This window comes from Dipodomys spectabilis, unplaced genomic scaffold (genome assembly GCF_019054845.1).
Source record: "Dipodomys spectabilis isolate Male_0828 unplaced genomic scaffold, ASM1905484v1 ptg000023l, whole genome shotgun sequence".
In the NCBI taxonomy this organism is placed as follows: Eukaryota; Metazoa; Chordata; class Mammalia; order Rodentia; family Heteromyidae; genus Dipodomys; species Dipodomys spectabilis.
Genome location: NW_024870700.1, coordinates 6,017,092 through 6,030,349, shown reverse-complemented (window position 1 = coordinate 6,030,349; position 13,258 = coordinate 6,017,092). Strand labels below are relative to the sequence as shown.

The window sequence follows — 13,258 nt, the reverse complement described above, 5'->3', positions numbered from 1 at the left end:
TTTCCAGATAGATTCAGGAAAATTTTTTTTCTATAAATGGTGAAAGGCACTGGATAGCTTCTTAGATCATTGAGTACAAGTTCTATAAAGGCTTTATCTTTATATTAACATCAATAGGATTATACTCACACCAAGAGGAATTTAGGTTGACTATCAGAAAATTTCTTATATTGGATATACACAACAGGAAAGAACACAAAAACTTTTAATTTTCATACAGCCCTAGTGGAATTTTTCTCAGTTATCAAGTTCTATAATGTCTATATTTTTTAAAGAGCTACAATCAAATTCAAGGCGTTTTGCTTCTGCTCAATTGATCTGAATTACATAGATTTTACTATATAAAATGATTCAATCATTTAATAAAATTATTGATTTCATATTCCTGATTTTCCATAGGCTAAACATCATCCCTTAAGCCCTGTATATGTGTTAATGATGAAAAAAAACACATACCCACCTCCTGGAACAAGCATTGGACTGAAGCACAAGTTATTGAAAACTGCACATTGTCGCAATTTCTATGCAAATATGTTAATGTTTTAAACAGAAGTAACACCAAGTTTTTTTTTCTTAAATTACCAGGATTGGTGTTCTTTCCATTGGATTTGGTGCTCAAGTGGTATTAGACTTGGGCTGGTAGGGCACAGCTATACAATATATACATACATGTATATATACAGATATATCTACATATACATACTGAATGTATATACAATCTTCCCCATAGTGAAATCAACATAGATGTCTTTCCAAATGCAATGAAAAGGAAGCTAAATAACAAGAGAATCTAAAGATATTTATAAGCTGCTACATCCAAATGACAATGTTAGCCATCATTAGACTTATGTTAGCCAATTAGTTCTTACATGGCTTCAGCCACTTTGACTTTAGTTTTCTGTTACTATTAACTATGAGATCTATGGTGGAAGTAGGCATAAAGGAAGAGCCACCTAAACAATGGAATAAAAACATATATGGCTGCCAGGTGCCAGTGGTTCATGCCCATAATCCTAGCTTCTCAGGATGCTCAGATCTGAGGATCTTGGTTTGAAGCCAGCCTGGGCAGAAAAGTTCCTGGGAGACTCTTATCTCCAATTAACCACTCAAAGTGGCACTGTGGCTCAAGTGGTAGAGTGTTAATCTTGAGCACAGAGAGGCTAAGGATAGAGCCCGGGCCCTGATTTCAAGCCTCACAACCAACCAACAACAACAAAAAAAAACATATGGCTAGAATTGGCTTACCTTTTGGTTTAATAAAGCACTTGCCAATTTTTGTACCTCTGAACTCAGTAAAGTAGTTCCTCTGATGACTTTGCTGAGAGCAGCAAGAGACTGATGAACACTTTGTACTAAACGAATGGCATTAAATTGCTCAAGAATGATAAATGACAATATTGGAGATCCTTGTCGGTCATTAGGAGGAGATACTTTCTGATGAATCAGGTTTGAATTCTAAAAGAAAAATGCCATTAACTTACCAAATACTAATACAAATCATAGACATATTAAACCACATCAAAATTAGGACTGTTTATTATTTTTAAGAAATTTCTGAAATACTCATTTTATGTATGGTCAAATTCATTCATTTTACAAATACAAAGCAAGGGAGCCTGGAATTCAGCATATGTGTTTATATGGGGGGAAATATAGAAAAGAGGAATCATACTGAGAAGCAATACTCTATTAGGACATCAAAGCAGAGAGCAGGATACACTGCCACTCTCAATACAAAAGATAAACAGCATTTCACTACGAACCTGGTTTAGTTTCTTCCAGAGATTGAGGACAGGAGAAAGTTCATTAGACCAGATTTCTCTATCAAACTTGCAGCCAGCAGTTACTGATCTGCCCAAGATCCTCAGCTGTGAAATAACCTGAATGAACAAAGTATCAATAAATGAAAATAACTCCTAAATATCAGATTACAAAGAGGTTTTAATCTTATTATCTCTGTGCAACTGGCTTCATATTTTAGTGATTTACCAGAATAGTTAAAAAATAAAGATGAGGAAAACATTATAGACTGTGATAACTCTCATTTTAAAGGTGTTTCTTTATTCAGAAAGCACTCATTACCTATTATTAATATCTTCTTGGCTCATTTTTGAAATCCATGTTTGTCTATTTTAATTCCATAATATAAAAATGCTGAAAAAGATACATTCTTTAAAAGCAGAAACTAGCAAGATAATAGCACAGTAAACATTGTAAAATGGTAAAGCAAGGTTGAGTCATTACTGGTTGACAAGATTTCATAAATCTAATTTTTAACACCCCAGAGTAATTTTAAGCTGTCATTTCAGTGTTTCTTCTACATAAGGCTCCAAAGAAGTATCAATTAATTAGAATGAAGCCAAGTTAACATTCACTATTTACATTCACCTCGGTAACTTCCTTAGTTTGTCATCATTCTCATCATTCTCATCAAAAGTCAATTGTTAACACTTTCTAATTTTTTTTTTTTTGGTTGTGGTGCTTGAACTCTGGGCCTGGGCACTGTCCCTCAGCTCTTCCGCTCAAGGCAAGTGCTCTACCATTTGAGCCACAGTGCCACTTCTGATTTTCTGGTGGTGAACTGGAGAGATGAGTTTCACGGACCTTCCTGCCCGGGCTAGGTTTGAACTGCAATCCTCAGATTCAGCCTCCTGAGTAGCTAGGATTACAGGGGTGGGCCACCAGCCCCAGGCTTTCTAAAATGTTTAATGGTTCCCATTTTAAGAAAATTAACATTTACAATCATTTATGAGTAATCCAGATTATAGAGTATTCTAAATACTGGACCACAGATAATATGGTGTGAGTCTAAAGTCAACAAGGTGATGATTCTTTAATGTTTCAACTGAACATTAATTAACAATTAACTAACATAAAATTTAAAAAAACAAGTATAAAATTAAAAAAAACAAGTATATATTTTCCTAAGTCAGTATTTTAAATTTATGACATCTGCAGCACTGTTAATTACTTTTCTGCTTTTGTTTTTTGAGAGATCTAAGTTGTTTTTCCTTATGACCTATATGCCATATTTTGTTGTTCCTATATTAGTAGAATTTGTAATAAGAGCTACAAGTCTTTCAGAATGAATATTCTATCATTAACATTCACAATCATGTTGTTAATTTACTTCTTGTGCTTTTGATTGATTTTCTAGTCTTTTAAAAAGCTGTAGTGATTCAGTGTTTGATTCTCTGTTTTTCTGATAAATTATTTTCATTTGTTCTAGCTGAACTCTGCAACAGCACCTAATTTATCAGCTTTGTACACTTCGAAACATCACTACTTGGTAGTCAGGAAATGCAGTTTTAACTTTGGTAACATTGCTATCACTTACTTGTGTTTTAAATTTGTCAACAGGACAGCATATAATTATAGGGAAAAGAAACAAAGTAAAAGTACTTCTTATACATGAAGCTAAAAACTATTTTAATAAAATGTAAACAAGGTCAAAGGTTTTTGCTTTCTGTCCTAGAAAAACACATGATGCTGAGTTATTTAACAAATTATTTTGATGCTTCATAAACATGATATGAGTTCAAAAATAGAAAAAATATTCTTATTAACAAGGTTTTAACAATGGGCCATCATTTCTGCAAATTCTAACATACTTTTCACAAGCACAGATAATGTCTATTAATCATATCTGAAACCACTAAAATAATTTTTTTCAGTAATACTGCCTTAAGGTCATGTCAAAGGGGATAGAATGCCATCTATTAACAGCATTTTTACATGAATTCTTCTGTATTCTATGGAAAATTCAAGCTTGTGTTATGAAATCAGACCACTTTGGGAACCTCAGAAAACAAGCCTAAATACATGCCTAAGAACTGTAGGAAAGCTACAGAATTTGTTGCTATTCCACCTATCCTCATTTCAAAGACCTATAAGAAAGAGATATTCAGTGGTTCCTGAAAACGTCTCCTGGCAGGCTTCACCTGGTCTCTAGCATGTTTTCATCACAGACATGGCATGGTTTTCATGTAGCTCCGTGTCCCCCAAGAATCCATTATGAACAAAGACTTGGTTCCCAGGGTGCTGCTACTGGGAAGTGAGGCAGAGTGGGAAATCTTAGGTCATGGTGTGCGAGGGTAGGAACCTTGCAAAATGTCTCATTCTGGACCCTATGTCATTCTCTGTTATTCTTATGGAAAAGTTTGTTTTTTAGGGAATTCCTTTGGAAAGCATTTTTTATCCTGCTTTACACACTGAATGCCTCCGCTTTGCAATGAAAAGCTCATCACTGGGGAAAGGGGTAACAGCAGATTTCCCCATCAACCTTCCATCTACCAGATTCAATCTTCCACACTGTTTTTTAATCATTTTTTGTTTACCATGACTTAATTCACGAAAATTCTTTCTTTTACCATTTGCATTCAAATTAAGAGATTTTTTTTTTTTGGGTCCGGTCGTGGGGCCTGAACTCTGGGCCTGGGCGCTGTCCCTCAGCTCTTCAGCTCAAGGCTAGTGCTCTACCTCTTGAGCCACAGTGCCACTTCTGGCTTTTTTCTTTTTGCTTATGTGGTGCTGAGGAATCGAACCCAGGGCCTCAGGCATGTAAGGCAAGCGCTCTACCACTGAGCCACCTTCCCAGCCCTCAAATTAAGAGATTTTTTATTCCTTATAACCTATAAAAGCTTAAAATTCAAGTTTGTAATATTTTATTACTTCCACATAAACATTCAAAAGAAAGTGATATCACTATATTATGACCAAAATAAATAGACTGATGTGGTTTTTCAGTGTACTTGCTTTTGTTTCATATGGTCTTAGAACTTAAGATGTGAAAAGTACTCAAACTCAAGTTTGTCAGAAGTTAATATACAGGCACATAGTATCTCACACTGCTGATCATGCTACTGGCAAAGTGGAAACAGATATGCTCCTGAAATACACATTCTTATATTCAAATAGAAGGTTAGCTGAGAGAAAAGTGTAACTTAAGCTCCTTTATTTCAAAAATTGAATTTACCAGGAACTTGTGACTTTAATAATGATGACAAAGTATTTGAGTCAGGATAACCACAGCTGCTGACCATGAGGAATCACAGCTGCTGTGAATGGCTCATAAAAGCCATTCAGTGCCATGCTCTAAAATGATTATACCAGCAATTAATCCTCAAATCTTTGGCAACAGAAAACTCATCATTGCATTTTAGGAATAAATATGACACATTTGAAGAACTTTGCTATGAAATTGCTTCTGAATCTATGAAAATATAATCATATTCTGGAACTCCAAAGCATGTTTAGGAAAATAAAAAAAATGTGTACTCATAGAAAACACATATAAAACTTTTATAAAAGTAAAGCTACTCATAGATTTGATTAGTAACAATTCCCTTCCAAAACCTGCTGTTTTTGAGTAACATCACTAGCTTTCTGCATCTGCTTTCTAACTCACCTCTTTGCTCCAAGTCTTACTCCCCTATTGTCCATTCTCCACAAGTTATACACTGTCAGAAGGATCTAGTTAATGCTATAGATCACAAGGCTCAACCTTCTTTCCAGTACCTTCATCCTAGCTAGCGCTACACTAATAGCCCTCTCCCACTCTGTTCTTCAACCATGTCTGCTTTACTACCATCTTTCCAACTGAAAACAAAGAGAAATGGCCACAAACATATGGCAGTATGTTTAGTCATACTGATCAAAAATGCTAATTTAAGAAATAATATTTTAACACATCAGATTGGCAGAATATAAAGGCATCTATAATTCCATATCTAATGGAATTAGGAGGATGTGGCTATTACATGGGGATGGCATGACCGTAAGTTACGATGAACATCAAATAATTTGACACAATGGTTCTATAGCAACACTTGTTCCTGCATACCAGGAGATGCATCCACAAATACTCATAATAGCAAACATAAGAATCAAATATCTAGAGTAACTCAAATTGTATAATGCAAAGTGAAATAGGCACAGTAATAGCAAAGGATAGCAAAGCAAAAATATACATTGTTTTGTTAAATGGCAAAAAAATACATAACATAAAAATTAAGAAAAATGAGGGAAAGGGTAGGTAGGGTGGGAGGGATGGGTTAGAATGTTCAAAGGCGCAACACTGATCAAGAGGCACGATGTTCATAAACTACTCTGTTGAACGGCAACTCTTGTACAACTACTTAAAAGAAAAAAGTAAAATAAAACTATATTTTAGGCACATATATGTTGAGAAAGTACATGGGAGCTAAATTTTGTGAGACTTAAGTATCTGAAAATATTATTATATTTGGCTGGTAATTGGCTATGTAATTTTAGTTTGTCAATTTTCTCCCATATTTTTGATGGTATTATCATTGCTATCTACCAAAAATGCTATAGTAAAAGCTTATACTATTTTATGAGGCATATATACACAGACACACATATATCTTCTAATGTAATCCTCTTTACCTGTGCCTGACTATACATTTACATAGGAAGCCCCACTGTCTAATGTTTGTGCATGTGAGAGAGAGAAAGAGAATATGTATGTACATAATACTGCTATTTTTAGAAGTTTGAAAGTACCTGTGGGGTGGGGTCAAGGGCAAGGAGGGAAAAGGAAGGGAAAGGGAGAGGTTGTGGAGGGATGGGTGAGAATGTTGACAGGTATGATAGAGATCAAGATGCGTTGTATTCATAAACTCCTTTGTTAAATGTCAACGCCTTTGTACAACTACTTAAAGACAAATAACTAAAAAATGAAGATTGTAACAAAAATAAAACAAAGCCGGTTAGGAAATAAGTGGTGTAAGTGTTGAAAGGGAATATTATTTTATATGAACGCTTATTATAACATTTATAGACCTGCAGATTTAAACCATGAAGATATATAAGGTATTGATGTCAGGGTGAAGGATATGGGAAGCATGGAGGATCTTAGGCAGAAGTTCAAGAAGAAAATATAAGACCAGTGTGGTTACAACAGATTAAGGAGAAGACTCATGCATGTGGGATCGTGAAGATCTTGAAGACTGATTTTACTCCGAGTTAGATGCAAAGTAACTATAGGAAAAGACTATTTATATTACTATCTACAGAATACGAAAATACCTATCTTTTGGTAGAAAGACCTTATTTCCTAGATAGATTCAGAATGGCCTAAGCTCATAGATATGCTGAGACTCATTCTTAGTTGCCTAGATCTAAAATCTTCATGGGAAGATTTAAGTGCTTATGCAAATGTGGATTCAAATGACAGCTAAGACATCTTTTTTTGGTAAGTCATCCAACACACTGACTAGATGCAGAAAACTAAAAAGCATTTACACCAAAATTTCATTGTTATCTCATATTTCTCCAGAGATTCATTGATTTCTAAAAAAGGGAAAGCTTTTGCTAGAAACTATTTAAATAATTTTATGCTACCATTTACTAAACTTATTAAGTCCATAAATCACAGCTCAGAATTGTCAACATGTAATGTCTTAAATAAGATATTCAATAACATGACATTTCTTTCTAATAACCATGGAACCAAATGACAAACTCAGTACAAGTGACATTTTTTATCTGTATGTTTTGAATAGAAGAGCAAAATTAAAGCCGGGTGCTGGTGGCTCACGCCTGTAATCCTAGCTACTCAGAAGGCTGAGATCTGAGGATCATGGTTCAAAGCCAGCCTGGGCAGGAAAGTCTGTGAGACTCTTATCTCCAATAAACCACTAGAAAGCGGGAAGTGGCGTTATGGCTCAAGTGGTGAGCTGAAGAGTGCAGGGACAGTGCCCAAGCCCAGAGTTCAAGCCCCACAACCGACAGAAAGAAAAGAAGGGCAAAATTAAGAACTATCAAATTCTAGAAATTCCTAAGTTTAAAGCACTCATGACAGCAAAAATGTTTCAAATAACTGAATTGATGGAAATAGCCTGCAGTATCATTAATACAAGAAACCCAGGTTATTCTACTTAGATTATCACTTATGTCACTGGTACTGATTAGCACTGTAAAAAAAATTTCAATAGATTATTCATCAAGCCCTGTTCCATCAGTCTAATATCTTACTAGGTTGTTTTAACTTTGCACTCATACATTAAGGAAAATTATTCTATGTGATCAGATTTAAAAAAGAATCTGAAAGGCAGATTTCATGCCTTTAGAATAACAAGACTGGGTATTCTCTACAGTCTCTCCTAACTGTAGCACAGATGCTCTCAAAGCTGAGGTATCTAAGAATCACCCAAGACATGTATTTAGAAAAATAAGATTCCAAAGCCCTCTTTTTATACAGTTTAATTTTACAGACCTTGGATGGTACTTATTTTACCTTTTTTTGAAATGTTTATTGTACAGAGGGGTTACAGTTACATGAGCAAGGTGATGAGTACATTTCTTATCAAGCATTGTTGCCTCCTCCTTTGTTTGCCCCCTACCATCCCTTCTCTCCCACCTCCAAAACTACACTACCCCCCCCACCTAAATTATAAAGTTCATTTTTCAACATAGTGCCTTATATATCTCATTGTTGCAATGGGTCAACCTGCATCCCTATTTAAGCATTTTGTTTTTCCCTTTCCCTCTCCCAATTATACTGACATCAAATACAGTGAAAACAGGGGTTAAACCATGGGGGAGGAACATACAAAGCAACAAAATAATCACATGGTACCTTATAAATACGTTAGAAACAATAGCAAGCAAGAAAAAAAATCACTTGTGTCCCTATCTTGGGGTTCATTTCGCTTAACTTCATCTTTTAGACAAATTTCTCAGAGAATTCTGAGGTAAGAGGCAACAGCAGAACATAGATACTGCCCAGGGTTTAACTTTGCTGGAAGGGGAATGACGGCTATTTAAGGATTACTTGAAATAATATATATTGTAATTGTGGATTAAAAGATGCCAAACCATGCAGAACTAACTACAGAAATATATGACAAAACAGACTTCAAACAAAATTAGTCAAAAGAGACAAAGAAATTAATTTCATACTGATAAAGGGAACAACCCATAAGAGAATCTAACAGTTGTAAACATTGGTCTACCTAATTTCTCAACACAAACATGACTACAAAAATAAAGACAAAATACCTAAGAGAATGATAATTTAAAAAAACTTCATGAGACATAAGATACAGAAAAACAGCTAAATGAAATTAAAAGATGAATAGGGAATATGAGAAATTCAGTAGCATTTTTGAAAAAGAACCAAAAAGAGAGCTTGGACATTAAATAATTAAGTCAAAATTTAAAATACAATTGTAAACCTCAACAACTTGAGAAGGCAGGAGAAAGACTATGTGAATCTGAAGACTGGTCTAATAAAGAGATGGCCCACAGAATGGGAAGAAATCTTTGTGACATACATCTGACAAGGGATTAATAACCAGAATATACAAGGAGCTCAAAAACTTAAACTCCCAAAAAATCAATTCAATTAATAAGTAAATGAACTGAACAGAAAATTCTCAAAAGTTGTACAAATACCCAATAAATACATGAAGAAATACTCAACATTCCTGACCATAAAGAAATGTAAATCAAAACAATATTGAGATTTCAGTATTTTTTCAATCTGTTGCTTGGGCATTATGTTGGCTATAGGACAATCATTCTCTTTCCATCTCCCTAGTCCCTATATACCTCAAAACAGCATTACAATTAGAATCATACTTTATAATAGTTAAAGACATATATTTATATAGAATATAGTTATATACAATCATGCATTTATGTGCATTTATTTACAGATATAATTTATACACTAGAAGCATGTTTTATTCACTTAAATAGAGAAAAATAAAACAGGATTAGATATTTATTCTTAAGTTCTTTCAGGTTTACTTCAAACAAGAGAATATATTTTCAGAGCTAATGTGAATATACACACACAAAAAATCCCTGTATATAGGTAGACCCATTGCAACAATGAGATGTACAAATTGTAATGTCGAAAACAAACTTTACAACTTTGGTGGAGGGAGGGGAGGAGGGTTGGGGGGGTCGGGGGGTTGGGAAGGGGAAACAAAGGAGGAGGCTACAATGCTTGATAAGAAATGTACTCATTATCTTGCCCATGTAATTGTAACCACTCTGTACAGTATTTTCACAATTTAAAAAATCCTTGTATATACTGTTAAAGTGGGTATTGTAAAATATTTTATATATAAAATTTATTTTACAATATAGTTTATAATAAAATTTTATGCTATTATATAATACATACAATAATAATCTATTATTTTAGATTGGATAAAGAGCATGCAGGGAAATACCTAGAGTGTAATCATGTATGAAAGGAAACTCAGTAAACTTCATGTCCTCTCATAGACTATCTGAGTTGACACTATCTAAGAAAATGAACAGAAATATCTTCAGTTGGCATAGGTGAGGAGCCTATTTGTACCTAGGAACACTTACATTTATTTTCATAAACACACAGGGTAACAATTTTTACAATAATACAAAATGAACATTAAAACTGCAGAACAGATACTTTAACAATAATGGAAGAAACAAAGCTTGTGGGCCTTGTACTAAAGAAATTGAAGGTTGCTGGAATCGGGCTCAGCAGTAGCATTTTTCTAAAAGGGAAATTATTTTCTTAGATTACCTGAGAACTGATCATGCGCTGAGATGAGCGAGCAATATTGGCAGGCAGACCAAAGAAACTCGGTTTATCGTCCTCTGGAAGTTTATCAATGACAGCACGATAGTCCTGGACACAAAGAAGTACAAGGATTTCTCATTAGATATTGAATTTACAACCAGCAAAAACAGAAAGAATAGATATTTGTAAAATATTAGTTATCCATATTTTACATTTTCTAGATAAATCTCATTGTACTTTATCTCAGTTATCCATAAGAAATAATTTCTCATTAATACTTCTCTAGGCATTAATTATTTGATACTCTTTATTTTCTTATGCAACTTCCCATCAAAGTGTCCTGAATTGATTAAAACAATGATATCTACATTTCTATAACAACGTTTTGTTAGACGTTTTAGGAAATTTTGTCATTTCTTTTCCTTCAGTCTACCTAAAGAATTCAGTTCGTACTGGTATAAAATTAAGATAAATGTTCCAGAAATGTTTCTCAAAAGTATAGAAAATTCTTTAAACCGATGAATAGCCTGCTATTCAAGTTCTCCTTGTTACCACTTTATTGTAAAGCAATTCCATACCCACAGCTAGTCCTCAGTTTGCTTGTGGCCCTGGCATGCAGCCTTACATGGTTCTTTTCAATACAGCCGTGAAGTCTTGTCTAGACTGGAGTCTTCTGCCTCCCTAGAACTATATACTGACATGCTGACTAAAGAACTAGCATCTACACTTCCAGATTCACTCACATGGACCCAAAAGGATGTTACTGCATGATGCCATTAATGTAAACAGCATGAACACAGGGAAAACAAATGTAGATTGTGAGAAATCAACAAGAACATTTGTGGGGGAAGAATAACAAGAAGGGCTATGAGAAGAGCGTTTGGGGAGCTGTGTTCTACTTGCTCTATGCATTCAAGGTATAAAAGCTCAATGTAGCATACTTATGTTAGAAATGAATGTTGTGTATACTGTCTGAAAAATGTACCACATGAAAAAGACGTGGGTGTACTATCTGAAAAATACAGAATACATAAATATTATACATAAATAAATGTTATGTGTTGTTTCCTTATTCAAACTAATGTTCTCCTTCTAGAAAGTAAATTCCATAAATAAGCACTTGCATCCACAATGCTTAGAACAGCTGAAACAGGTGTTCTGTGCAAATTACTGAATGGGAAAAGTAAAAATACTAAAAGCAAAAACAGATGTGATAATCATTAACATAATACATAAGGTAATATTAATATAGTTAATATTTACTCTTAAAATTTTTGGTGTTTTGACAGTTATGTCACAAACAAAAATATCTTTAAAAGTATTTGGGTGAGAAAAAAAGACATCACACAAATTAGGAAAATATATAATGTCACACATAAATATATATACACACATACATTTGCAATTCATGAAAAAATACATTATAATAATATTTGATGTAGGCTGAGGGTAGTGACTAATCCTTATAATTCCAGCTACTCAGGAGGGCAGAGATCAGAAGAACAACAGTTCAAGGACAGCCTGAGCAAAATGTTAGCAAGATCCTATCTCAACAAATAAACCAGTTGTGGTTAGTGTGCATCTGTAACCCCAGCTATCTGGGAGGTCTAAATAGAAAGATCACTGAACAAAAACAAGAGATCCTATCTAAAACAAATAAAACAACAAACAGCTGGGAACTTGTCTCAAGTGGTAGTGCACCAGAGCAATCAGGAGGCCCTGAGTTCAAAGCCCCAGATATAGATAGATAGATAGATGTGTGTGTATATATATAAATAGATATTTTATTACATCGAATATGTGTATATATATATATATATTATAATATTATAATAAAATATTGGGACATTTGTACAACTGTAAGTTTATGATAAATTGAAGTAGGATTGAAATCTTTTTGCTATATTAATACTGTTTTCTGGAAGATGACTGTATTCTGGAAGTCTTCCAAGTGATGACTGGAGGTCAAAGCGACACACAATAGTTGCTGTGATTTCCTTGCATATATCCAGGCCTGTTTTAAGTTTATGAGCCAGAAACTCAAGGTAAGATTTAAGAAAACTTGACTTCTTTGCACTCCTCAGAGTAGGTCACACCTATTAGAAAGCAACATCTCCCATTCTAGATATTAACATGAGCCCTACACTACACTTTTCTTGGCAATTGCAGATTTGCCTAAGCACTAGTCAATCGTCACTAGAATCAATAAATCTTCAATACATACCCAAAAGTTCACAGAACACATACAGGGTATATTGACAAAACAGTCTGTCCTAGGAGTAACAACTTGAGTTTTTGAAAATAAAATATTTTTAACAGTGTTAAAATAATCCCAATATTTCTCTAATAGATTGAAAATGATATTACCTACCAAAATGCTGCAGGATTTTGGTAGAGCTATGGAATATGGAAAAACACTTTTCTTGTTCCTTTGATTTAATACGTCAATTACTGAAGAGTTAAAAAACTGTTTCAGGTATGACTGAAGAACTCTAAGATCAAAATAGTTATCTACTCGTCCTCCATAAATAGCATTTTCAAGCAAACCATGTACAAATTCCCACTGTATGTCTTTGGATCCTGTAAGTTAAAAATACTTTTATTAATCTCATTTTAAAAGGTGAATAAAAATACAAAAATTATATTTATCAGTTGTGGAAGGATATATAGGTGGTGTATATATGTATATATATATATATATATATATACAAAATT

The 13,258-nt window shown here is 33.9% G+C and overlaps 1 protein-coding gene across 1 annotated transcript in view; it reads right to left on the bottom strand.

Annotated features, from left to right (window-relative positions):
* The window catches only part of Dync2h1 (dynein cytoplasmic 2 heavy chain 1), a 169,353-nt gene that overhangs the window by 21,878 nt on the left and 134,217 nt on the right, over positions 1 to 13,258 (bottom strand). Inside the window, exons 81-84 of the mRNA XM_042674847.1 lie at positions 12,915 to 13,123; positions 10,547 to 10,651; positions 1,764 to 1,880; positions 1,246 to 1,455 (exon numbers count right to left, since the gene is read on the bottom strand). Coding sequence (XP_042530781.1) covers positions 1,246 to 1,455; positions 1,764 to 1,880; positions 10,547 to 10,651; positions 12,915 to 13,123 — 641 coding nt within the window. The remainder of the gene's footprint in view (positions 1 to 1,245; positions 1,456 to 1,763; positions 1,881 to 10,546; positions 10,652 to 12,914; positions 13,124 to 13,258) is intronic.